Source organism: Strigops habroptila, chromosome 7 (assembly GCF_004027225.2).
Source record: "Strigops habroptila isolate Jane chromosome 7, bStrHab1.2.pri, whole genome shotgun sequence".
Lineage (NCBI taxonomy): Eukaryota > Metazoa > Chordata > Aves > Psittaciformes > Psittacidae > Strigops > Strigops habroptila.
Genome location: NC_044283.2, coordinates 11,278,646 through 11,306,477, shown reverse-complemented (window position 1 = coordinate 11,306,477; position 27,832 = coordinate 11,278,646). Strand labels below are relative to the sequence as shown.

Genomic DNA, 27,832 nt, shown 5'->3' with positions numbered 1-27,832 from the left:
CCCGTCCCGACGGAGGGCTCCCCTGAGCCAGGCCGTCCCCGGCCCGGCGGCCCGCCCGCGGGGAGCCGTCCCTCCCCGGCCGGGGTGGGGCCTGGCCGTCGTTGCCGCCGCGGAGCTCCTGCGGCTGCTGCTGGAGGCGGCGGCGGTGGCCCCGAGCACGTCCCATATATAACCCCGCCGCTCCGCTCGCCGCCGTCCTCACAGCTTCCCTTGGCCGCCTGGGGACGGCGCTCACCTTGCGCGGCAGCTCAGGCATGGCTCGGCGCCTCAGCCCTGTGAGCTAGTCCCGGGGAGCAGCACCTCGGACTGAGCTGGCCTTGACTCTGCGGCTTTATACTGCAGTCTCCTTCCTTCCATCTCCTGCTCTTTCCCGCTCCGCCTGCAGAAGCTCTGCTCGGGGCAGAAGACACTTTCCCGCCCGCGTGTGCATAAAGCCCGGCTTTCCCTTCCCTCGCTGCACCGCGATTGCACCTTCCCCGCCTCCTCCCCTCGGGCCGGGCGGGCTCGCACCCCTTCGCCGCCGCTCTCCCCGCCGGCAGCCCGCCGAGGATGCGGGTGTCGCTGCTGAGCCCGTTGCTCCTGCTCTCCCTCAGCGGCAGCCTGGGCGCCGCGGAGCTCTCGGCCGCCCGAGCAAAGTGCCCGACCCGCTGCGATGTCTCCAAGTGCCCCAGCCCCAGCTGCCCTAGCGGATACGTCCCCGACCGCTGCAGCTGCTGCCTCATCTGCGCCGCGGGCGAAGGGGACTCGTGCGGCCGCAAGGAGGACCCGCCCTGCGGGGACAGCCTCGACTGCCGCTACCCCATGGGCAAGCGCTTCGCCAAGGGCGTCTGCCAGTGCAAGCTCAGCGCCCAGGTGTGCGGTAGCGACGGCCGGACCTACGACAACATCTGCCAGCTGAAGGCGGTGAGCCGCAAGGCGCTGCAGCACGGCCTGCCCGCTGTCGTCCAGGTCCAGAAGGGAGCCTGTGAATCGGGTAGGAGCATGGTGGGGCCTGCCCTTGGGGCGGAGGGCAGAGGGTGGACAGCTGGGTAAATCCCAGTTTTCAATGACTTGGGAAGACTGGGTGGCTCTAAGGTCAAGGCACCCTGCCTGGCTGTCAGCATTGCTGTGGTGTGGGGAAGCGGTACGTGGGTCCTTTCTGAATGGCAAATATCTTCCTCCTTCATCCTCAGTGTGGGCTAGAGGTTTGGGAAAGTTTCCTCTCAGCAGCATGGCTGTGGACACCTTGGCATTGTGCATGTCACTGCTGCAGCGCTCCCAGGAGCAGGAGGTGAATGCGCTTGACAGCATGGATGAGAGCTTAGTGGAGGGCATTAGACTGCCAGGGAGCGGTTACATCCTTGGCCATCACCACTTCTCAAGGCAGGATGTGCTGGCAGGGCAGCAGTACAGTGGTACGTGCCAGCACCATGTTCATTTCATGATGTTGGCACTCACTGCTGAGGCATTTTGTGGCATCCCCCGTGCAGGCTGCGCTGCAGACCCATCACACCATGGCCCACACAAAGCAGAGCAGGGCCTTGAGAACACTTGTGCTTTGGTGCCTTCTCTGGTGGTGTATGGGACGTTAGTTGTATTCACCTGCTGGGTATCTCTAGGCAGAAAATGCCTCTTATAGCCAAACAGGGCAGAAAAAGCACCAAGTAGTATCTAAAACACCTAAAACATAGTCTTTTGCCTGTTTTGTTTTCTTTTCGTAAGAAGTTTTGTTGTCTTGTAGAGAATAAAGTGGGAATAAAAGCCTGCGAACCTCCTTTAGAGTTTAAAATACTGATACACTGCAGATCAAACCGTCTTTGCAGTAACGTACTAAGACCTTTGCTCAGATATTGTGATCGCTATGACAACTTCAGGCTTGATGGTTTAAATTCGGAAAGTTTAGTGATCACTTGATAATTTTTTTTTACTTTTTTTTTTAGTATTAAAATAGCTCACTTTATGGAAGTGTTTATGCTGATAATATCTTTTCACATACTTACTGGCATTTTAAGGGTTTCCTTCTGCTATCTTTCTCATAGTGTTATTGGAAAGAAAAGTCATATGCCTAATGGAGTTTTAAATTATGCATTTGTGTTTCCATTATGTCAGGTGAACCTATAACCATCCTGTTCATTCATAGATAGCAAACTTGCCAAAATTATTGGGAGGGTCAGAGTTGAAGCCCTTCTGTGAATTAGGGTACCTTTCGTATGTCATGGTCTTGAGAGAAGGTAAACTGTGGTGCAGAGAGGGAGGAGGTCAGATGGTATTCCTAGAGTTCCTTTTTGAGTATCTTGTCAGAGCCAAGGATTGCTCCAGATGCTGGCGTGGACCTGCAATGATCAGTCTCTCCAGTATTTTGTAGCTATAAATTGCTGTTTGCCTGTTCCTTTTCACATCAGCAGCCATTAGCTTTAACACTTGTAATACTTGGTTGATATTTCATGATCCACATGAAATAATCAGAATGTTTAACCAAAAGGAGTGAGCTAGCCTGCATCTAAGGGCTTACTGAGTGCTTGGGGTTTGGTATATATGACATTTTATTTAAGGAATCCTCCTGAATCTACTGTTAATAGGCTTAGGAATTTGGAGCTCTGATGTAGGGGTAACTTTTTTTTTCAAGCAACTATTTTAATGTTCACTTTATTTTGGCTTTATTTTTCATCCCAGAAACCCTCAGCTTCTGGTTCTCTGTTAAGTTTAATTTTTTTATTCAATTCTACAGCTGCACAAACTGAAGCTCAAAGAAACCAAGTGTCTTGCCCAAGGTCAGACCGAGTTGGTGGTTGAGCCAGGAATAGAACTCACTTATGGTATTTTTATTTTTTTTTTAAACAATAACATGCAATGGCTGTAATGAGACGTTTGGAAGAAAGTCGACAGTTTAAAATTACTGTCAAGTTTCTCTCTTCCCTGTTCTTGAAAGAAATCTGGCCTCAGATGACTCAAGAGTTTGAAGGGCTAAGCTAGTTACAAAGTAAATCCAGTTTTACTTAACCATACTTATATTAAACAATCTCAGATAACTGTAGCCTTACATAGTGTGACTTAGGCCATTTTTAGAACATACAATGACACTTGAGGAGCAGCTTTTGAAATGTCTGCTCTTGCCCATTTCCAGTTGGTTGGTTTGATGCTAAGTTAGATTCTGGCTGTGATAAAACAGGCTGAGAAAATTTAGCTATGTTTCCCTAGTGACAGAAGACTGGTGGATGAAGACGCATGAAAAAGGATGCAGGAAGGGAGGAAAGAGGTGCCCAGGATGACTGAGTGATAATTCCAAAACTGATAGAATTTAAAATGTTTTTTTCCTTGTTGAAGTCCTGGATTAGCTTGAAGAACACCAGCCAAAGTTGCACACTCTAGGTACACTGTACAAAAGGGGGTGTGTACTGCATGGAGATAGAGGAACTGACATTGATGTTCTTCAATAGCTCTATGCCCTGAAAGCTGTTGCTCATACAGTTAGCCTTACGCATCTGAGCAGACCCGTGGACTTTCTGAGATACTAATAGAACAGCCTGCAGTACTCTTAGGCACATTCAAACTGTATGCTACAAATATTTTTTCCTCTGCAACACTAAATACTTTAATATATGGTGATTTTCTGGAGCAACTGTCTTTTTCCTGCCTTCTGTCACCTACTGTGAGAAAGACAAGCTATTACAGGCTAGTAACAGCATAAACATTCATGCAAGACAACCTCTGTCATCAAAGACCAGTTCTTACAGAGCTCTGCTTCTCACTATAGCAAATATAACAATGCCACACACAGATCTATTAAAGTGTCCTCACTCAACAGATTCACACTGTCCCCTGTGATCTGTGGCCAACTTATGTCAGACCTTTTCTTGCACAAAGGGCTGTATATGATCTCTCAGTACAACTTTTCTTAGTACAGTTAATAATTTACTGCAGTGTTACTTTGCTAAAGGTTTCTGTGAAGACAGTTCAGATGTTAAAAGATTTGTGTTTTCTCACCTAGGATTTAAAAGCAAAAAACCTTTCTTTTTTTAAAAGTAAGGGTGCTATTTGTCAGGGCAACAAGGAAAACTAAAAGATTGATTAGAAAACCTTTGAGGAAAGAAATTCCAGAAAACAAGTACATTTGCTTTAATCCTTTGCAGGGTTCTGCCTGAGAATGTGTGTCCTCTGCACTGTTTAACTGAAGACACTTTCAGAAAGTGGTCATGATGTAAAGCCTCACCCATGGCAGTCAGACACTTGCAAGAGATGAGCCTAAAAGTTCAGTTCTCTAAAATAAATATTTGAAATATGACTCTGCTCATGCATTAACCATTGCACACATTTCTGTGTGGGGTGTTTGGAGTGTTCCTGTATCTAACCTTTTAGATACAGAGGAACAACTCAGGATATCATTACTTGCATTTCTGAGAAATTGGCCCGGTAGGAGATACTGAAGTCTTATACTGGTATTATTGTCCCTCAAAGCTTTACAGCTGCCTCCAGCTGTATTTAGGGAAATGCACTGCAAGGTATTGACTAAATACACAAACTCCAGTCACATTCCTTTACTGATTGTTTTCCTCATGTGTGAGTTTGTTTTGAGTTCCTGCAGGTGAGGATGAATGTTGTACAGTGTTTGGTATACAATTCAGAGTATAGCACTTCACTGTTTTGTACAGGATTGCTAACAGGAAAGATGTTCTTGTTGCATCTCATTGTGAGAGTCACTTGGGAAGGAGGAATAACAAGCATCTGAAGTCAGCGAGGCGGTGAGGTGTCTGGAAGGCTTGTGTTAAACTGTCTCTGGCCGTTGTGATTGCTGCACTGCACAAGAAAGCCACTTTGGTGTTGATTCACCAAATTGTTTTCATCTGTGCAGGGTAGACATCCATTGTATAAACAAGTTGCCTGAACCATAATGTGGCACTAAACTCACCAAGGCTTTATGGTCAGTGCACAGCTATGCAACTTGATCTTAATGCTGAATTCATCAGAAAAGCTGCCCATGAACCTATGTTTCCAGCAGATGTTTCTGTTTTTTACAGAGAGATATTATAATCTTTTATTTGTCTTTCATTCCTTTCCGTGAAAGCACAGTAGGGACAGTGTTTATGCCTGGTGATCAGATCTGCCAGGTTGCAGTCCTCCCTTAGACATAATAATTTTGCTGAACACACAGATCTTTTCTGAAGCTGGGTTTAAAAGGGGACGAGGGATCAGCCTTAAAAGAATGAGTTTCCAGGCTCACAAATTCTTAATGAATATAAAATTGTGGATTTTAATACAATGTATTGTCTTTAAGAAAGCACTGAATGTGATTTGATTTAATTCTCCAGGGAGTAAGTTGGCAAATATTCAGAAACATTCAGTCTTTTGCAAATACAAATTGGTCTAGCTTTATTGTCTTCAGTGGGATTATGACGATTGTTTCTACTGATTTTTTTTGCAGTTCTCTTCATACTAGGTTAACTCTACAAGTCTGTTGGAGTTGTTCCTGATTTACAGTAGTGTTGATGAGATTGGGGTGAGTCTCTGCAAGAAAGTAAATAAAATGCTGTTAAATGAGCTCATAGCCTGTAGATAACACTACTATTCAGGAAAAGTCTTAAGCTAATAGTAAGGATACTCCTACCTGACAGGCACTTAGCTTCAGCTATCTAAGTCCAATGTAGTTGGAGCCCATAGAACTGGAAATGTAAGATCATATTTTATAAAATAGGCTGAACATCTTTAACTCCAGTTTATGCACTTACATCCAAATTTGGATTTTGAGTGTTCTGTGAGAGGAGCTGGAGAGCTTCTGAAGATCTAATCACTTAATTGAAATGATAGGGTAGGAGTTCAGATCTGCTGAAAATCTGGTTGATTTGTGGCTATGGAGCAGATTGGGAAAATCTAGTTCTTTTGATTAAGAAGTTGTGTAGACAGCTAAAGACTCATACAGTATAAATTTGTTTTTATTTCAAGTACAATCTGGTCGCAACACCTTTGATACTTTGTTTATACAACAGATAGATAATTGGATTAAATTATGGCGTTTTTCCAAGATAAATTAGCTTTGATTAGTGTGAGATGATTTTGAACATGCAGTAATAACATGGAAAATAATGCATGTTATTGAGAGACGTTTGAAAAAATATGTGGCAAATCTCAGACGGTCAGTAGGTCAAAATACACAAAGCTGCTGTAAACACAGAGCTTTTACATTCACAGTCCAGCAGAGGTCTGAGAGCTGCGTGAAACTGCAAGACAGCAAGAGTATTGGGTGGGGGGGGAAAGACATATGTTCAATTTTATGTTTTGGTAACAATAGTAGCAGCAGCTAGTGTGTATCAACTAATGCAAATTAGAGATTGAAGGTCTGACAAAAAGCCCTGATTATCCTACTACAGTTACAACACTTGCTTTCAGGGTCATCTTGTACAACTTACCAATGTTGGATGTCCCTTCCTTCTTCAGTTTCTCAGGCTGCAGTATATTGGGAACTTCTGGTGAAAACAAAAAAATTAATAAATATGCACTAAAATGTTATTAATAATAACCAACATTTCAGTTCCCTTAAATAGGGCTGTTCAGCCTGGAGAAGAGAAGCTGCATGGAGATCTCATAGCAGCCTTCCAGTATCTGAAGGGGGCCTAGAAGGTTGCTGGAAAGGGACTCTTCATCAGGGACTGTAGTGATAGGACAAGGGGTAATGGGCTCAAACTAAACCAGGGGAAGTTCAGGCTGGATATAAGGAAGAAGTTCTTTATTGTGAGGGTGATGAGGCACTGGAACAGGTTGCCCAGAGAAGTGGTAAATGCTCCATCCCTGGCAGTGTTCAAGGCCAGATTGGACAGAGCCTTGGGCGACATGTCTAGTGTGAGGTGTCCCTGCCCATGGCAGGGGTTGGAACTGGTGATCTGAAGGTCCTTTCCAACCCTGACCATTCTGATTCTGTGTGAGAGAGTAAATGTTAGTTTGCCATTACATCAAGTCCATAGTTTGAGTTCCTGGCACGTCATATAATATGTTTAAAGGTTCTCATCACTCCCAGTGTGCAGAAAATGATTCAAGAGAGGTCAGTTTCTATGAAGGCATCTCAACTTTGTAAGTCAGTGTTCACCAGTGTTTAGTCTCCACCAGACAATAATAAAACCAGCTCATCTCTCATCAGGCCGGTAGATCTTCAGCTACACCTTTTTTACAAAGTCTGCATGTCTGTTATTCTTGATCCTCCTTTGTTTGAGATTTCCCTTTAATATATAGTGCAGATTTGGATTCACCTTCAGGTTTGATTATTCTTGTCTTCTGACCCATACAAGGAGGGTCTGGACTTCGGCTCACGCTAAGAAATGCCTTCGCTATGGTATAGAAGGAAGACAAGCTTTGCTTTGGTTATACAGTCTCCTTTCTGTATTGCTGCATTTTATTTTCTTCAGCTCTTTCCATGTTTACATGCATCCACTACTTCTTCCAGACCTTTTTCTCTCTGCCTACTCCAAATCTTACCTGGAAAGCCACTGCCACCCATGATGTTTCCATGGTGGCTAGTCAGGAGTGGTGAGTTCTTTGGCAGGCATCCTCCTCTGCTGTTGGCCATGTGCAATGCTGTGGCATGGACAGAACAGTTCAGCACTCAGCAGATGCAAAGGGATTTAGTTGCCCTGACTCACATAGGGCTGTACTGATTTACACCAACCAAAAGCCTGCATTCACCATGCTTTCCCCCCACCCAGTTCTAATGCTAGTTCATCAGCTGAGGATCTACCCATAGATCCGTAGTCATTTCTGTTAAGATAAATGTGATGATATTGTTACATCCCATCAGTGAACACTGCTGTGTGTGCAAGTATTCAAAGTCATGTTAGTAGACTTCAAAGGATATACTGCTTGTGAACTGAAGGTGAAATAAATCTTCAGTGGCCCAGTAAGCAAAATAAATAGCAGTATACTGTGCTTACCTTTGACTGTCCTCTGTGATGCCTGTTTGTGGTGTCTCTTTTAAACTAAGTACTGAAATAAGCATATTCAATTGGTTAGATTCTTTTAGAGTGTGTGAGAATGTTCATAAAAATAATAGACCAAATCTGTTCCCACCAAGTTGTTCCTTCTGTTTATACCATAGCATATAAATTTAGCTTGCTAATGTAAGCATGTAAATCCCATGAAGTAAATCCCATGTCCAGCAATAGGAAAAAGAACTCACAGACTTCTATGGAGAAATGCCTAATTATCTTGATCTGGTTTCTTCACTACTTTCTTCCTTGGTACCAGTGTTGGGTCCATTCCTGTCTTTGCTTCAGGTATCTTGGATACTGTGGTAATGTAAGGCCTTTCACTTTCTGACTTTGCAGTTCCTCTAACACTATTGTGAAAGCTTTCTGTGAGACTACAGAGACTATAACAACTAGTTCTCTGTCAACCACTATCTTACAAATTCATTCAAAGACTAGGTCAGAGACCTACAGCTTTTTTGTAAATAGGTTAGACATCATTATGCTGTAATCTTTCTATTTGTCCCAGGTAATTTACTAGTTACACAGTTTAATAGTCAGTAGAACACGTGTAGATAAGGATTGGAGAAAATTATCTTTGATTTAAGAACTACCCAGAATACCAAAATTCATGATGACTCTCAAACTTCTCTCTCTTCCTCTGTGTATCTTTCCCTTTTGTAAGATGTCTCCTACCTACTTTCCTTTTAAAGACTTGGGTAAAGAGCAACTGCTGACTCATTACTATGTTATGTGTTCTAGTAATAGGCAAATCTGGAACCCTTAAGAGCAGGTGTTGACTTGGTGTGCAAGACCTACTGTGAAGTAAATTCATCCTTTAGCATGAGTTGAACTTAGGGCAACTCATGATAGCATAAAGTGTCACTTCTGAAGAGTTGATATTATTTAGAAATTAGAACTTAGAGCTTCTCCCTCCTGACAAAAATGGCAGAGAAAAGAATTGTATATCCTGTGCTAAAGTGTGATGTTGCACCAGAGTTGAAAAAAGCCAAAAATGTTATTTCTAGATCTGATTCCAACTTGTTTACTCCCTTCCCTAGATCCCATAGTTAATTTTAAAACATCAGGCTGTGAACGTGAAAGATTGCTATTTGAGTGTGGTGATATGTCCCGTAGCATATGTTTAACATATGTGGTAATACGTCCTCGTGTACTAGGGATTGCAGAAAGTACGACATTCTAGCACAAGCAGTACTACTACTTTGTGATATTGTGATGTTAGAATCCAGGATGTTGTGACATTAGAAGCCAAGATGCTGTGGGCTTTTTTTCCCCACAGATGTAAGATCTTCATTCCACAGAATTATAGTCAGTATTCATAAATGCTGTGTATCTGCACTGGCTTTCATCAGAACACTTAGTATTTAGTAATTTATTGCTATGCCTTCCTGCCTGTGGCAGCTTAAATGGGAATTTTAAAAAACTTTTTAGGTTTTCATTTACAGCAGATTTCTAATGTGCATACTTCAAAAAAAAAATCTGAACTTGGGTTCTAAATGCAGTTCCAAATGCTGCAGCTATATTACTTGGCACTTGTTAGACCACATCTAGAATACTACATCCAGTTTTGGAACCCTCAGTATAACAAAGGCACTGAAAAACTGGAGTGAGTTGAGAAGGTCACAAGGATGGTCGGGGTGGGGGGGTGAGGGGGGGATGGACTTATCTCGAATGAGAAAAAGCTGAGGGAACTGGAGCAAAGCAAGCTTCAGGAGGGCCTAACAGCAGCCTTCCTGTACTTGTGAGGAAGTTATCAGGAGGATGGAGCCAGGCTCCTTACAGTGATGCATAGTGGAGGAGAAGACACCATGGGCATTAGTTGAAACGCGAGTCTCAACAAGAGGGGTTCAAGCTAGATAGAAGAAAAACTTTTGCTTCATGGAGGACAGTGAAACAGTGGGACAGGTTGCCCAGAGTGTTTCTGGAGTCTCCATCCTTGGAGTTTTGCAAGTCCCAACTAGACAGATCCTTTGAGTATCCTGCTCTGCCTTTGTAGCAGACCCAGCTTTGAGCAGGAGGTTGGATTAGAGACCTCCTGAGGTCCCTTCCAACCTCAGTTATCCTATGACCCTATGTGGGTTAGATAATAATTAGTAGTTGTCCTGAGAAAAATACTCCAGACAAGACTTTTAGACTTCCAAGGAGGTCAAAGAACTCACAGCCAAGTGATGCCAATACTTAATTTTATCAGGATTAAGCAAAATGCTGGATAAATTTTGAGCAATCTTAGTTACTTTGATTTCTTTTGCAATACCTGTTTGGAAACTGTCCCAGTAGGAGAAACAGACCAATACAAAGCATATTTATTTCACCTACTTGGTAAAAAAGGGTATTGTCTTATTAACATATCCAATTCTTTCTGCTAGTATAGGTCACCTACAGTCCAGCAGCCCAAGATACAAATTCAACTTCATAGCAGATGTGGTGGAAAAGATTGCACCTGCAGTTGTGCACATTGAACTTTTCCTCAGGTAACCCTTTCAATTCTTTATATTTTACTTGCATTGCCTGGCAGAAGACTTTCCAGTGCAGTAACTTTCATTTTGAATTTTTGAAGTTCACACAATACTCTGAAACATCACAGCAGACTCATTTATCCAGAGAACCATGAATTTGTGTGTTTTGTTCCTGTTTAATAGATCTATTTTATTTGGCTTACAGTATTTCCAGTACATATTCTGTGCTCTAAAATAAGTCCATCTCATCTTTGAAGGTCTCTTCAGCCTTCACTAAAATGTGTTGCTTCTTGGATTATGTTTATTATCTCAGTTTAAAGAAATCAAGTCCTGAAAGTAGGGTGGGAAGACATAGGTCCTTGATGCTTATTCTATTTTCAATGAGAGGTGATTTTATTTTGACAGGGAGAACATTAAGAGGTAGCATGTTGACCTGATGTAACCTGTCTAAACACAGAAATGATTTCTAATAGGAAAAAAAATGTAGTAAATTTGCTGACCAAAGCATACCAATAGAAAGTGCACTGAAGCTGGAGCTGAGTCAGCAAGTTTAACATGGAGTATTCAAAACAACCTGGGAGGCAGATTTAACACTGAGTTCTCAAACTAACCTGCTGTCAGAACAAATTACTGCAAATATTATTTGTACGCCATTACCTGAATACCTTTCTGCTTTAAAGTACTCTAATTTTGCATAGGCTTAAGAACTTGGAGAATTTTTATAGGCTTTTTTTCACATGCAAAATGGAAATAATCAGGTTTTCTGAGACATATCTTTATGCACATAGTGATTGGTTTTTTGAGAGAGTGCTACAGTTGAAGATGTTTAAGATCTTTGCATATGTAGTTAAGATTGTTTATTCTTTCCCTGTAAGTAATGTTTGTTCAGCAGCCAGCTGGGTGCTAATTGTGGTACTGCTTTCTGCCTGGGATTGGCTCCAATTCTTTGCTGTTGTATAGCCCAGAACTTTCAAACAAATTCCTAATAAGGACCATATCTCAGAGGAAAGAAGAATTTGTGGACCTTTTCTCTTCTACTGCCCAGGCACTTTCTGTTCCTCTAACAAATCTAAGGTCATTACAGCAGTTGTTCACAGAGAAAAGTCATCATACTTTAAACAGTTTATAAAGTCTTTCAACTGTCTGTATTGCAGCAAATGTTGTTTCCCACCAAGTTTTACCCATTGTTAGTGTTTTTCATTTCTTTTCATTCACATTCCCAGTCCTTCCAGTTTCCAGATATGCTTTTTCCTGCCAGTGTACACTAGGGCCTCATCATTCCATGAGACATCACCTCTTCCTTTACTCCTTTGTCCAGCTGCAAGGTTCCTTCTTCTTCCCTTTTTCCCATTAGAATATCAGTCCATTTGTCAGCCCTACTATTTCCTGTCATTATTTTCTTCCCATATAGAAGCAGCAGCCAATGGGATCATATGGGCTCCTCCACCTTCCCTTTTTGTCACCTAGCCTCTTTGCAAGGAAATGCATGAAGGTAGAATTGGAAAACAAAGGAAAAAGACTTTGCGAGTTGTCTGAAAACCTGTTTCCTATCTATCTATCTATCTATCTATATCTATCTATCTATCTATCTCTCTCTCTCCCTGGCTGACTAAAAGCAGTCACAGTTTTCAGCAAAGAACCCTCTCATTTTTTTTAAACTTAATTTTTGTAAGGGTTGCGACATTGGTCATCAAATGAGTTGTTATTTCTCAGGATGAAAGGTGTTAAATGGTTTCTAATGTTGTCTGCTGTTAAGTTATGCTTCCCTTATGAGTTGTAATTACTTGCTTTTTGTACAGGCACCCTCTCTTTGGGCGAAATGTCCCACTTTCCAGTGGATCTGGGTTTATTATGTCCGATTCTGGTTTAATTGTGACCAATGCGCACGTGGTGTCAAGCACCAATGCTGTATCAGGGAGACAACAATTGAAAGTGCAGCTACAGAATGGAGATACCTATGAAGCAACCATCAGAGATATTGACAAGAAATCTGACATTGCAACAATAAAGATTCACCCTAAGGTGAGTGGCATAAACAGATGAACGAATTAATTTGGGAACCCTATTTCAGTTTCATTTAGTACAGAGTGATTGGCCGGAATATGTGTTTAGGGATTCCTTGGAAATGTGTCTGGGGAAAACAATGTACTGAAATACAGGCCTGGAAATTTTTCATATCTTAGAATGAAATGACATTGTCTTCTGTGCTAGGAACTGCTAAAAATGGAGGTAAAAAAGTGCAGCTCAGTTAATATGTGCCCAGATTCTTTACCTGACAACCCAGGCTATTTTGACTAATCCTTCTAGCTTTGTGCCAGTACATGAACTTCAAGGTGGTATGTAGTGTAGAGAGTATGTCCAGCTAGTTTATATGTTTCTAGGAGGAGGAGGGAACAATCTGCTGGAGAACAGGGAAATCTGTTTCAGAATCTTGCTGGCTTTTTATTTCTGACTGAAATTGCAAGGTACTCTTGCTAGCAGTTTGTTTCTGAAGACAGTGTACTAATTTTACGTGGTGTAAGTTTTGGCTATATGATAGTGAGTGGGTCTTTCATCAATGTAATGGATATTCCTAACTTCTTGCTAGTTTTTGATATTTCCAATCAGATTATTTTCGGGTATAAACTGATGCTTATTTCTTTCTTTCTGTTTTTATTTAAGAAAAAACTACCAGTATTGTTACTGGGACACTCTGCTGATCTGAGGCCAGGAGAATTTGTGGTGGCGATTGGAAGTCCGTTTGCCTTACAGAACACTGTGACAACAGGTATTGTCAGCACTGCTCAGCGAGATGGCAAAGAACTTGGCCTGCGGGACTCGGATATGGATTATATTCAAACAGATGCTATTATCAATGTAAGTACTAGGTATTTAAGGAACCGCGTTTCACAGTCCTGGGACCTTCAGACCCCCACCTTCAGCAGGGAAGTGTGTGCTCTGAAGGATGAATCTACTAAATAAAAGCAGCTTTGTTTAAAATCAGTAATAGGCTCCTCTTTTTCTAAAAGACTATAAGTTGCAGTCAGGCATTAGTGTTGTGAAATATCGGATAAATAAAACTACCCTCTTTGAGTTTGTCTGTGAAGATGTTACATATAACAGACCCTTCTCATTCTCTAGATCTCATGCAGTAACACATGGTTTATAGATCAGCTGTAAATCAACACATTTTTCTCTCTGCTTGATCTGGCCAAGCAAGCTGTAGAACAGAGCCAAAGTTTCTTTCATCTTCATGCATTAGAATCAGATAGAGTAGTCTGATAGTATCTGCTTCAATTTAATAACATGAGACCCAGGTAAGAACTTCAGGAGAAGGCTGTGTTTCTGTTGTTCTTGTTTTCCCTTTGCACATCACATCCTCGAAGTAAGAACCTAGATGTAAAATAACACAGAATTTGAGATACAGTTTGGACTAGCATTGCATGTTGTATAGAAATACATAACAATATTGTCCCTTCAGAGCAGCTTGGAGGGATCCAGAGAGCTTAAGTAAAGTCCTTGGGTGTGCATATAACTTGTACTGATTCTAAAAAGAGCACTGCACACATATCTGAGGTAGAAAATGACCTGAAATTTTATGGCTTAAATCTGTTACACATTGAAAAGAAAATATTTTCAGGATTTATTTGCTGGACCTCGATGTCGAATTTGGTGTAACAAGTCATAACACTTAGTGTTTTACACATGTGAAGTGCTTCACGAATGTTTATTGTCACAGACTTGTCAAGAGAAGTTGTGTGGAGAAAAAGAGGGTGCTAAGATATGACATGAAAGTGAGCTTTTCCAAAAAGCTTCTATATGATCCAGGAGCTGAACCTCTTAAGATATTTAACTGAAATTACTCTCTCCAGTTGTATAAGGAGAATAGGAAAACTTTTGCAAAATGAGTTACTTGGGATCACACACTGAATTGGTGGCGGAGACAGAATTAGAACATGGGATTCTTGACTTCACGCCTATACACATTCCTCAAGATCAGACTCTTTTCTTGTATATACTTAGGCATTCACTGCCCTCAAAAGCTAATGAGCAAGTGTAGACAAGGATAGCAGAGTCTGTGTGAATAGCGGCAGCAGAAGGAGGTAAGGCAAATGACAATATATTTGAATTGCTTTGCCATCTGAGACCACAAGATATGAAGATAGTCCCTGGCATAGAGATGCTTTGTGCTTAGCTAATGCACTAGTTTTCTCCTGAGAACGGGAGGAGTTTGAGAGCTGGTCTATTCAGAGCATTCCTGTGGCTCGGCCAAGACTTTCCTGCAGGAATGTGCATGCAGCTGCCTTCTGAGAATTGCTGGGACAGCAGCAACATGGGGCAGGAGAAAACAGGGCCATAGCTCCTAAATGGAGCTATATTACATGTGACCAAGTTCTTTCATTATTACATCCTGCAAGCAGAGGGCAAGTGAAGGAAAGAGGATATGCTAAGGAAGGCTGAAAAATCACTAGCTTGGTTCCTTTGCGTCAGTCAGGCATAAAAATCAAGTGTGTAGCCTCTGATCACTGAAAAGATACAATGTAAGAAACCGATCTCTGTTTAAACTCAAACTTCGGAGCTGTTTTAAAAACTTTAATGTCTGCTTTATTCAGAGAATTTATAAGGTTTGCCCAGTGCTATCTAAGTATAAACAGTTTATATGGCTCATGTTGCTGTCATGCATCACTAGCTTTTGTTTCTTTTGAGTGGTAAGTTGCTGCTCTTGGCTGTTCGGTAGACCTACTTGAAAACTCAAAAACAAACTTGAGACAAGAAACTTCTCCAGCTCATTTCCTGTAGTCCTCTTGGATGTGTCCATTGAAGGCCATGAGGTATTAGGCAACTTTGGGCTGCTCAGAGCTGCTAAATGCCCTCCCTAAGGAGGGCTGCATGCCTGTGGTTACTAAATCTATCCTTACGTAGTATCTACCTCATAGCAGTATGCTGTGATTAAATATGTAAAGCACTGTGTTCTTTTCCAGTGGAGAAGAGACTGACCATGTTACAAACCAAAGTGATGAATAAAACTACTTAACTGTGTATTGTTCTGATGGTCTTTAGAAGAATATAAATACTTGTTTTAACTATTAAGGTTTCTTCTTAAACTTAGAGTCTAATTATTTGGAGTGGTAAGTTGCTGCTCCTAACTTAAGGCCTGTTTCTGAAAAGGAAAAAAAATCCAATCATAAGAGGTGTGAATGGGTAGGGTAATCATCTGTGGTTAATATTGGGTCCTTCAGTGCTGCCTAGGAAATAACCTGCTCTTTTTCATTTACTTATAAAAAAAAATTAGTGTAAAATGAAAATTGCATTTCCTACAGTGAAGCACCAATTTATTGTTCCCTTATGTCACTTTTACAGTACGGCAACTCTGGAGGACCTCTGGTTAACCTGGTAAGTCCAGGTGACTTGATTCTTCTGTTTCAAGAGCTAGTTTGAAGTAAGTGGAAGAATATTGAAAAGATTCATAGGTCATACCAGCTTTCATTCAACCTAATGGTAGGCAGATACCCTGAAGCCAATACAAGCTATGCAAATTAGGTTAATACACCATTGGAAAACATTTCCCCATAGAGCAGAGGAAATTTTACACAGCAGTAAGAAAAATGGGATCTGGTAAGAACAGTCATACTTGTTCTTCCTATGAAACCTGGGATGCGCAGCAAAGATGGGACCTTGTTAATCTGAACAACTGATTTTAAAATAGATCGTTTTAAACCAGCACTGATTTTGCAGGTTGGAGAATTATGGCTGTAGTGATTACAGTGACTCCACTGCCTGCTTAGCACAGGGAATCTCTTGCCGAGTGGTGGGATGGACCTTGGATGAACAAACTGTACTGTAATCTCTCTGGCTAGCACAGTTAAATATGAAAGGGATTGTGAATCAGAGCCCAGATCCTCCCTTACAACTAATGTTTATTTCTTGAGTGATTACAACACTCTAAAATTTCTTACACCAGCTTTTAACATGAAATGCTAGACAGTGAGATGAACCCTGTCACTTGGGACCGAATTAAAAGGGTGCTGTCTCTCAACAGGATGGTGAAGTGATTGGGATTAACACCTTGAAGGTCACAGCTGGGATTTCTTTTGCTATTCCTTCAGACCGTATCACTCAGTTTCTCACAGAGTCACATGACAAACAAAGTAAAGGTAAGGTCTGCAAGAAACAGTGACATCTTGCAATTATTGTCCTGATCTCTCATTAAAGTGCCAAAAGACATGAGTCTGGGATCCTGTTGCTGAAAGGAGCAGCAGTATTTTACAGTATAGAACACCATAGACTTGGAAATAGAAAACAACTTCACAGAAGTGGGACAGACATTTTATTACTCAAGCCCCCAGAAAGTAGACAGTATCTGTATAAATCTGGGAAAAAGGACTTCTGAGGATAGTGAGGACACAGATGAGCCATTACAGTCTCAAATGATCGTGAGAACACATGGTGCCCTGTTCAAGGAGTCTTATCCTCCTCTTTCACATATTGTCCAAGCAAAAAGGAGATTAAGGTGTACTCTGGAGAATAAGGTAAGAAATTTTTAAAACAGTTGTCCACAGATGGAATGTAGTGTGTGCTGCACATCATCAGTGGATGATCTTTATTTTGCTATGGTCATCTATGTCAGTGCTGTATAACTGGATATCGTGATAGACTCTCAGACCCTGGTGGAAGAAGAGCGGTGTACTAATTCCTGAAGAAATACGTTGGGAGGAGGGGGGAGAGGCAGAAAAAAAGAAAGGCCTCTGTACCAAAGAGCATGTAAATCTAAATATACTGACAACTGCAGTACTCTGGACTTTTTTTATATGCTTGCCTTGCATCCGTCACACTGTACTAGGTGTCCTTCTACATGCTGCGCAGCCAAAGCTGATCTAGTAATGCTTCAACCAGATCAAACCTTCCTTTCTCTTTTGCTTGCCAATTTATCCGTCCACACCCTCCTTGTCTTTATCATGACTGTTGGCTGCTGCTTCTCTTGAATCTTTCTGGTATTAATCTTGTCTTCTCCTGAGTTCATCCAGTTGCTGATGCCAACACCATTGTCCTCTCAGTATTCTCTCAAATACTGTTATTTCAGAGACTTCCCTTAGTCTTAGGTTTTAAAGTTACACATCTGCTTGTATATTTGAGACCCTCACGATTCTGAGGGGTCCCCTCATCTGTGTTCTGCTGAATTCCCCAAATTAGATAGTTTTCACTTGTTGATTGGGGCTGGAGGTGATGTTGATGAAAAAAGTTGTTAATTATGTGCTGAAAAGTACATTTCAAAGCAGCTGACATAATATCGTTTCAGCCAACAAGTCAAAAAAACCATTTATTCACCCATGTTACTCTTGGCTTTTGAGAGAAGCAGTTCTGTTTCACTGTTACCCTTCATAACCAAAGTGCTCATCCCAAAACAGGGAGGAGCAATGGCTCTCCTGGGATGTATGCCTGTAGAGGCACGAATGCAAGCCTTGTGCAGAAAGCCCACCATCTGCCAGTGGGTTCCTGGTAATGGGGGTTGGACACTCAGTGAAGGCTGGAGATGCCACCACTGAAACCAGCCACCTTGCTCCTTTGGCACCTTTGCCTTCAGGGAATGATGAACCCACTAAGCCCAGCTAGAGGGCCTAGAGATAACTTTACCTATGGAACCCTAAAAAAACCATTTTTGTATTTTTAAATTTTATTTTGCTTTTGATTGCCTGAAGTACCTCCTGTACTTTTGCTGTGAGCAGAAGAACAGCAGTTTAAAGCCCTTGATGCATAGACAAGGAGTTTCTAGGAGATATTTTCACCATATTTGAGACTTAGTTTGCATTCTTTAGGCCTGTAGTAATAGTTGTCAGGTTTGGTGTGTAGACATTATTTCTTGACATAAGGAATTTATGTAAGCAGAATTCTTGGGATGTTTTTATCGTGTTTTCTTTTGCTCCAGTTATGTTTCAGTAGTTTCAGTGGGATCCACCCTTATGGTACAATTAGGTCATGGAAATAAGTTTAAATGTATTACCATTTTGCTCTAAGTGTCATATTGCCTGAAGATGATAAAATTCCCTTAGGAAATGGCTCTTTCCACTTACACTCTGGCATATAGGAGATACTGTGAACATTGCTTAATAAGCTCGACTTTGGTCTTTTAAGGCTCAGTTGATCAGATAACTGTCAGTTTTATATAGAAGTCCCATCCATTATATATAACTGCAAATGTATGATCCACTGCAGGACAGGAGCTGAGAGGAGGAAAAAAGCAGACGATGGCATTTGAATGAAGAATTTGCCCATATATTATTAACTAAATATTCTACATTACCTAATGCCTGGGTAATACATAATCATACCTAATACAGTTTTGACCAAAGATTTACCACACTCTGCATAGAGATATTTTTCTGTTGAATGTCCTGAAAGCTTTTGCTAATTTTGTATTTCTCAGTAATGATGTTAACCTCCTTTTAGAGTTAGGAATTCCTAAACTGGTGCATCAAGTGTTTCCATCTATATCTCAGTTTTAACAATCTGTGTGTTCTGTCATTACCTTTGGAAGTCATGTATATACTTAAGCATTGACTGATTTTTTTTTAGTTCTGTGTCTTTGTTAGTATCCCATAGGAATTGCTCAATTTCAGTCTTGGCTCTGCCATCTGTTCCTAGTTTAGACTTGAGCAGAACAGTGACACTAGAAAGTGTTCAAATATGGATCCTCTAGAATGGAAGACAGTAAGTTAGCAATTTGACAAAATATTAAAGGGAAGGTCCAACCTAAGGGGTCAGCCCGACCTCTCATATAATGTTAACAGAAAAGTGAATAAACCTGGTTTCAGATGGGCAGGGAGAAATGAGGGAGTTCTGCATTGGCCATTTCCAGCAAGTCAGTTATATGAATCCTCATTTACATCCCCAGAATGCTTTATTAATTGTGTTGAAACTATATGCTTACCTATGTATTTGTATGATTATTACTGATAATTAATATCAGTAGTCATGAGGGCTGCTTAGGAGGCTTCTGGGTATAGATTCAGAGTACTGATTAAATTCAGCTATGCAGTTTATATGGAAGATACACTGCATATAGTACAGCATTGTAGACTTGAGCTGTTTTCATGGTTTCTGTTGGCAGTGGAATATCTTAAATGTTTTTAGGACTGCTTATATAATTTGCAAGATGATCTAAGTGCAAAAGGAGCAAGCAGAGAAGTAGGAGTTTTGCCTGCTGCTTGAATAAAAAGTGCAGGATTTGCTTCTTCCCTTGGAGATCTTGGTGATACCATAGCCCACTGCAGTCAACTGCGAGGGGGATACGCCTGTGCCAGCTACTCATGCCCATAAGAGTCTGAGTACCTGACCCCTTAATTTGGACTTAACAATTCTTTTTGCCACGTTTTATAAGTCATAAACACTTGTGCCTTCAGTCTGTGTTTCTCTCTCTGGTTAGTATTTCTACTGTTACAAGTTTCAGTAAAAAACAGAAAAGTTTAACACTAAAGCAAATGCTTTCCTTGTGGAACAGAAATCTCTATAAATAGTGAACTGCTTCTAGAGACTCGGGGTCAGCTGCTTATGACTTTCTATTAACACAAAACAGATTCAAGTTTAAACTAATGGTTGAGGCTGGTTTGCTTGTCTTTGTACCACTGGAATCAGTGTTTAATTTGGCATGGTGTTTTCAAAAATGTGATTTGAGTATCTCTCTGCTGTGCTGTGCTCCAGCTTTAAGCCAAAATGGTTTCACATTTGTTCAACCCGATTGTTCCAACATATTAACCTTCTTTACTACTGGGACTTCACCCTGGTGACATGCTGCTTAGATTTATAACCTCACTTTATTCCAGTTCTCCTAATAATTTTTTCTTCCGCCTTGTGTTTGCACAAATTGCCAGAATGACAGGTTTTGAGACTTCTTTTATGCACAGAGCAGATGTAACGTGACAGTGGTAGTTCCAGGTGCCACATGCTGTTCTGCCAATGTGACTTAACCCCAACGTCAAAAGGCCTATCCTTTGGGGATGATAAAACACTACAACTGGTTCATTAGAACTATCAGCAAGAGTTCTGCTGATAGTTCTAATAAATTGGCCAACTATATTTCCCTTTAATCACTGTTGATGAAAAGTTTGGGGTTTGTGCGAGATGTTTGACTTATGTTAAATTGGATAAAATGGACTTTTGCTAAACAAAGGGCCTGAAAGGTTTTTTGCCTGTATTCTGACATATGAAATGGCTAGAGGGTGGGAAGGAGGGGAATCTAGATCCTGCTGCTAAAATAATCCATAGCTCATAAGTATTAGTTTGACTTTATAAAATAGCCTGCCACTATTACAGTATGAACCGCTATTTGCAGTGTGGCAAACTTACTGTGGAGAGAGGGCTGAAGGCCATTTTGAATTTTAATGTGTGAACAGGAGTGAAATAATGCCCCAACCTGCCCAAAGATGAAGGTAGAATGAGACTTTTAGTTGTGAATAAGTTTGTGGTTACTGGATTTTTTCCCCAGAAATCCTTATTTATATATATATCATTAGCCACTGGGGAAATAATTCCCTCTTAACCAGTGGCATTTCCGTGGTTTTTCATTCTTGCCTAGTCTCCTCCTTGCTGTTTTCTTTCTTCCAGATGAATTTCTTTTGTCCCTTCTTTCATTTTCATTTTTCTTTCATGTAAAGATTCCTAACTCAGCGCCCAGGGCATGCTTTGTGCTTCTGCATATTTCTGCATCGCACAGGCGATGACCGGCAGCAAACTGTTTAATGCAAACAGCAAACTGTCACCAGAGTCTGTCATCTCTGCGTCTCATGAAGACAACTTCATAATTTTAACTGTCTACGTTGCAGGGGGGTATTTTCAGGTGGGAGAATTTTCATGTTTGGGTATTTTTAAAAAGTGAAAGCTTAGATTTATGCCATGTAGAGAGGCACTATGAGTGCGCTAGTTCACAGCCATGCCCAAAGCTTTTGAGACTTCAGTTTTGAGCAAATGGACAACTTCATGACACTCTTACTATAGCTGATTCTGATCTCATTAGTTTCACATTGAAATAGAGGAGAGGCAGAACGTTTCAGGCAAAAGCAAGGCTGACAGTTACAGATGTCAGATTGTTCACAGTGTAGTAAATCCAGTGTTTAGTCGTCAACATTTTCACTGATGCTAATGGGAATAGTGGACATGTGTAAGATTCAGGACTAATTCCTTTACTTGGGACTATTTTTCTTGGGAAAAAAACAAGAGTTAGAGGAGACTGTGTACATCTTCTTTTCAAACTTTTGCCTCACATGAGAACATGGAGAAGCTCAAAGAAATTGTGGAGTAGTTACACTGGAACAAGTAAGGGGAAATACTGTTTCATACCGGATATAGCTAACTACTGAAGCACTCACTTCAGGAAGTCCTTAAACTGCGTTTTTCATAAGACAGCTGTGCAATATCATGACTACTAAAAGCCACTACAGAAATGTGCTGTCCCTAAAGGAGTGACTTTTCACCATTTAAAATTCTACAGGTCTGGCTAATCATAGAGTAATTTGGGTTGGAAGGGATCTTTTAACCGCCATCTAGTCCAACCCCCCTGCAATGAGCAGGGACATCTTCCACTAGACTTCCAATCTGACCTTGAATGTGTCTGGGGATGGGACATCTACCACCTCCCTGGGCAACCTATGCCAGTGTTTCACCACCTTCATTGTAAAAAATTTGTTCCTTAAATCTAGTCTGAATCTACCCTCTTTTAGTTTAATACCATTACCCCTCCTCCTATTGCAATAGGACCTACTAAAAGCTTGTCCCCATCTTTATTGTAGGCCCCTTTTAAGAATTGAAAGTCTGCAATAAGGTTTCCCTGGAGCCTTCTTTTCTCTGGGCTGAACAACCCCAACTCCTCAGCCTTTCTTCATAGGAGAAGAAAGGTCTATGTTTGGGTTTATTTGGGGTGGGTTTGTTTTTTGTTTTCTAAGCTTGCTTTTTCATTCTTTGGGGTAGAAATAACAAGACATTTGCATTAGAATCAGTATGAGTCTTTTGGTTATCCTGGTGGAAATTTTAATTTCTTTAAATCCCATTTCTACATTTTAATAAGAACAACATATAATTAAATTGTCTTGACCAACTTCAGATGAAATGGTAATTCATCACGAATTTTTTCATTTACTGAAGTCATGTGATACTAGATTACAGAAATTTGCCTGAATTTCCTGAAGGACAACTCTTATAGAGTGTAAATGAGCTTCTCTCTTACCCTCACTTGCAGGGAGAGGAATTGTCATTGTATACACCAAGGCTAACCAAAATAAAGATCTACCTCAATGTAGATGTGTATGGTTTCTGTTTAATTTTGTTAAGAGCTGATACATCTTGTTTTAATTGACAGGTATTTTGGGTCATCAAAGTAGTTATTTTTGTCAGTGTTTGCCTAAGTTTCATAAATATCCTCTGTTACTTTCAGATGGGAAGAAACGTTTCATTGGCATCAGAATGCTGACAATAACACCTGCGTAAGTATTACAGAAAGGTAATTTGTAAGATCATGCATACAAGATGTGGTCAGTAGTTGTTCAGAACTTCATTCGGTTTTCATTACAAATCTCCAGAGGATCCAGAAGTGTGCATTAGCTTCTATGAAGTCTGCAAACATTTTAATGAGTGGTGAAATACATGTTCTGGGTCCTGGAAATTCTCTAAATGCTGATAATGGTGGATGCTCTGTTGATAGCTTAGGGAAATTAGGAAGGAAGATTTTGGTTCTTGACAAGCATGCCTGGAGTCATATTAGGTTTTAGGTGACATTTAAACAAGCTGCTGCTTTCAGGTGCCGTGAGTGCCAATGATAGGTTAACTGCCTGAGGATTTGGTGGTAGTTTTATCAGTTTTAGCCAGTGGAGGCTGTATAATGTGAGATTTAGTGCCTAACCATTAACTGGAAAAAGAGTAGTTGCTAAAGTGTAGAACTGAAGCTTCATGCCTCCATGTTAACCAAGCCAGAATGTGGACACCTTCCTCTAGTTCTTTACTGTTCTTTTCTCTCATGCATTGCTTTGTTTCTTGCTGTTACCCAGATATACTCTGGGATAATAAATGAGGGCTCTTATGTCTATGTTCCTTCCCAGCAGTAGGCATGTTTCCAATGTGGCAGTAGGCTGCAAAATTAAACAATACAGTTTCCAGCTGGGCTTGTAGTAAAGCCATTTTTGTTTATTGAGTTGCACTCTTGCAATCCTCCCCAAAGGGTCAGATCCTCAGCTGGAACGGATCAGGGTAATGACATTAGCATCACCGAGCCACCACTGATGGAGAAAAACTCAGAATGTTTCTGTGCATAATTGTGAAGTGAATACGATGTGAGAATTGACTGCTTTTGCTGCATCTAATGAAGCAGTGCAAGATATCTCCAGGCCTGTTTTCAGGAAACAACTACTTTTCTTGATGTGTTTACTTTAGTCATTTAATTGTTAGCTTCCTGAGTACAAAATCAAGTGAAGTGAATCTGTGTGCAGTCATTTGGGCTTGCTTTCCATCTGAGGGATGCCACATTTTCATGGTGGACAGCAGAGTAATCCATCATTAATTTAAAACCCTTTCTTTCTAGAAATGGGTTTTAACCCACACTGTACACAGACCTAAAATGATGTCATCTCCTCAGTAAAGAGGGGATGTTTTTAGAGTCTCTATTTTGCAGCTGGTTCCTGTCTTCTTTCTTCAGGAAGGGATGCGGAAACAGTTTCTTGAGAAAACTTGAGGAAGCTGAAGTTTCCTTGGAAAACTCTCACAGTTCTGATCTATCTGATGACTGAAGTTATTAAAAACTATATTGTTCTAGACAAAGACAAATTAAAAATGACTTGCAAAATAAGAGAAGCATAATAGTTAGCAAATTTCTTCCCCATCACCAGCACTAATTCTTTGGAGCAGGAGTGTCTTTTCCCCCTGTGCAACACCTAGGACAGAGAGTGCTTCTGTTCTGTGCTCTTCTACAGTGGCCCTGTGCTACTGCTGCAAATAGTAAAAGTCAGATTCTTGCAGATACCCGAGACCATTAAATACAGCATGCTTTGCACAGGTTTTGATAGTTTTGACTCTCAAAATCCATGCTACTTGTTTTAATCCAAATTCAGATCCCCTACATTCTCATCACAAGAACAAGGGGCAAACAATTAACTGTTAAGCCATTTAATTTTGGTCACAAAAAAATGTAAATAAATAAATAAGAATTTTTGAATGCTACTGTTTTTTTAATGAAATCAAATGCTATATAAATCTGTTTTTCTCTTAGCTTGGTGGAAGAACTGAAACACAATAATGCTGATTTTCCTGATGTCAGAAGTGGAATTTATGTACACGAAGTTGTTCCAAACTCACCTTCTCATAGGTATGTAGAGCACATTGTTTTCTTCACCATAAATAAATCTCCAAATAGATACTAGTAGGTAATATTTGTATTTATATTCAGGTACTTTCTCATACCAGTCTTGATTTGTATTTAAACAATGAAAAATCATGCCTCTAGATTAAAAAACCAAAAAAGTTAAAATACTTATGCTAGGATTCTACTCACATCTACAAAAGTGAGATAAGACACTTCTAAAAATTTATTTTAGGAATAATGACTGAAAGTCTTTTCTATTTCTCCTTTGCTGTAATTTTGTGGAAGACAAAGAGAAAGCTGAACAGTTCTTCCTGTTTTAGAAGATCCTCAATGAGCTAACATGAGCCAGATGTTGCTTTTAGCAAGTACTACCAATTATTCTTTAGCAGTCAGAAGAGTGGAATTTGGAAACTAAAATAAGTAAAAATTTATCACATCAGCCAAAGAGGTGGTGAATAGTCTTTGTACTTTTTCTCTGCATATTTACTGCCTTTTTCTTCTTGCCTTTGCAGGGGAGGGATCCAAGATGGAGATATTATTGTTAAAGTCAATGGGCGTCCTTTGATGACTTCCAGTGACCTGCAAGAGGCTGTGATGAATGAATCACCTCTACTACTTGAAGTTCGAAGAGGGAATGATGACTTGCTATTTAACATTGAGCCTGAAGTTGTTATGTAAATAGAATTGAGGAAGCTCTCACCGTAATTAAACTCACTTATTCTGGAACACTAGATACCTCCTTTACAGCTACAGTAATTATACTTCCTGTTGACTAATGACAAGGTGGACTAACTTAATTGCCTGAGCCATTTCTGTACATAGTAGCTAGAATGAATTCAGTTGTGCCGTTTATAGATTTAACTCCAATGAAATTTAAGAACTGTGTTCTGGGGAGAAGAACGAAAATAAATTTTGGGGAGCTGATAGGAATGGGGTCCACTTCCACTTTCTGCAGGTTCAGAACAGTTCTCCATCTTTTTTGAAAGACCAAAATACTACTGGAAGTGAGGAAGAATGCCAAAAGGGGAAACTATTCTTAAACTCCAGTCATGGCTGCAGCAAAACCAAGCTATTGCAATGCACAGTTGAGCTTTTTTCTTTACATCACTTTTTCAATGTGAACCTAGTATTGGCAAAGCTTGTATTTGTTGTTAGTGCTTCTATGCTACATGTTAACGCAGGTAGATTAAATCTGTAAATATCGGAAAGGAGCAAAAATGGTATCAGGCTATAGAGTGTTACACCTAGGTCATGCGATTTTGGAATATAGTAAATGATTCTTATAGAATTAATGCCTTATTATATATAAATCAAATCGATGTGCTGAACAAAGTTAAGTTTGAGAAAGTGCACAGTTTTTTTTAAGAGTTTGATACAAGTTAGTTTTGCATTTTACTGGTAAGCTTTGCTGTAAAATTGTTATACTACTTTTGGCTTGTACTTTGTATGTTTCTACTGTAAGGAGAATAAAGTTTACACTAATGATGTGTTGGTGTAAACCTCTTTTTAAGCAAGTATGTCTTCCCTCCGTCTTCCGTCAGACTGGAATAGACTCTCCCAGGAGAAAATTTTCGTATGGAAAATTGGACCCTGATGTTATGAACTCTTTGCAGCCCTATGGCATAATTATTCTGCCTTTATTTAGGCTATGTTTAGAAATGCTTTCACACAAGTAATTTATTTACACTGGGCTTTTTTTTTTCATATTCATGAATTGCTTTTGATGTCATTTAGAGAGTATCTAGTTGAAATCCTGTTGTCCTCAATTCTGCCTGTACGTGACAAGAAGCAGAAAGGAAGCACTGTTAAGCCTAGATTACAGCTAGAGCCTGTGAGACTTCTATGTAATAAACCAGGAACCTAAATTGCTACGAGCTAAATCCAGATCTTCCAGGTACCCTAAACAACACAGCTGTCTTCTTTAGTGAATATTGCTACCATTCCCAAAAAGACAAAAGAGTATCTCCATCTGGACAATATTCTACAGCAAAATGTGCTTTCTAGGCTTGGTTCTTGTGTCTTTGGTTAACTCTTTTTTGCATCGGAGTGTACCTTTGGGGCAGCTAGGACTTTCCCTTTAGGTTGTCATCATACTTAGGCTTTTTGGCTGTACCAGCTGTCTTGTTTGTGACCAGCCTTGCATCTTTGGGTTTGTACCATGCCAGATGTGGAAAAAAGCAATCTGTTCATTACTTGCTGGCTGGCTGTGACTGCAACTATTCAGTTTTAAGGTGGATGAGGTATATTCCTCCTAAAAGTGAATACTGTTTCTTTCCATCACATTACTGCTTGTAATAATGGCATGACGCCCATGCTGTCAGTAAAAGAAGAGCTGTTTTCACCCCTCAACAGAAGATAGTTGTACCTATTGAGTATTACATCTCCTTTCTGTTAAGATACCTTAGCACTCAGGCTTGCAAAAAGCATAAGCATGTTCTGAACTTAGGATAGCTGTGGCATGCAGGATACTGTCATGGCTAAAGTCAAGCCTACCCGTATGTGTCTACCAAGTTAGGACTAACACCGTACAGTTTGTGAGGAGTTTGCATCCATTGACTAATATTAATCAAAATATTTCCATGAGTTTTCTGCTAATTTTTCAGATTTTTGACCAACAGATTGGTAAGAAGACCCCCAGAGTGATCAGCTTCTCTCATTGTAAGAAAAGCTTTTTGGCTTCCAGATAACACAGTAGTGATTTTGAGATAAAATGCATAATAACTCTTACTACAACAATACTGAATACTGTAAGAGATGTAGCAGTATTAAAACTGAAACAATAACAATAAAACTGAAACAACTCTTGGCACAGGCCAAGTGCCTTGGCCTCTTAATCGTGATGCTGTGTGGAAGGGAGAAAGGCTGTTTCCTTATTCATCAAGAACTGTTGCATTCTACCAACAGTTCTGTTTTTCCTCAGCTTTCTCTGAAAATCTGCGGAGCTCGCACATGTAACAGTCTGCAAGCGCCATTGCATTGGAGCAGATTTCACTCTGAGGGAATAAAGGTCAAATGAGGTTCTTTTAGAAAGAGAGCATTGTCATTTCCTTTGGCCACAGGAGCGTCTGTGTCAATTCAGCTCTTCTGTGACCCTTAGCTGCTGAAATACCAGT

At 40.4% G+C, this 27,832-nt stretch overlaps 1 protein-coding gene and 1 long non-coding RNA gene across 2 annotated transcripts; one reads left to right on the top strand and one right to left on the bottom strand.

Moving 5' to 3' along the window:
• The first annotated feature begins 209 nt into the window (after positions 1-209).
• Positions 210-26,204, top strand: HTRA3 (HtrA serine peptidase 3). Its single transcript, XM_030492949.1, has 9 exons — positions 210-973; positions 10,318-10,417; positions 12,202-12,424; positions 13,064-13,258; positions 15,743-15,775; positions 16,422-16,536; positions 22,803-22,851; positions 24,627-24,722; positions 25,232-26,204. Exons 1-9 carry the CDS (start codon positions 550-552, stop codon positions 25,395-25,397), a joined length of 1,401 nt encoding a protein of 466 aa, XP_030348809.1. The 5' UTR covers positions 210-549; the 3' UTR covers positions 25,398-26,204.
• LOC115610875 lies at positions 15,229-22,037 on the bottom strand. The gene is made up of 3 exons (XR_003992366.1): positions 21,961-22,037; positions 21,926-21,929; positions 15,229-15,241 (listed from the first exon to the last, which is right to left on the bottom strand). It is a non-coding gene; the product is annotated as an uncharacterized LOC115610875 (long non-coding RNA).
• Positions 26,205-27,832: the final 1,628 nt, after the last annotated feature.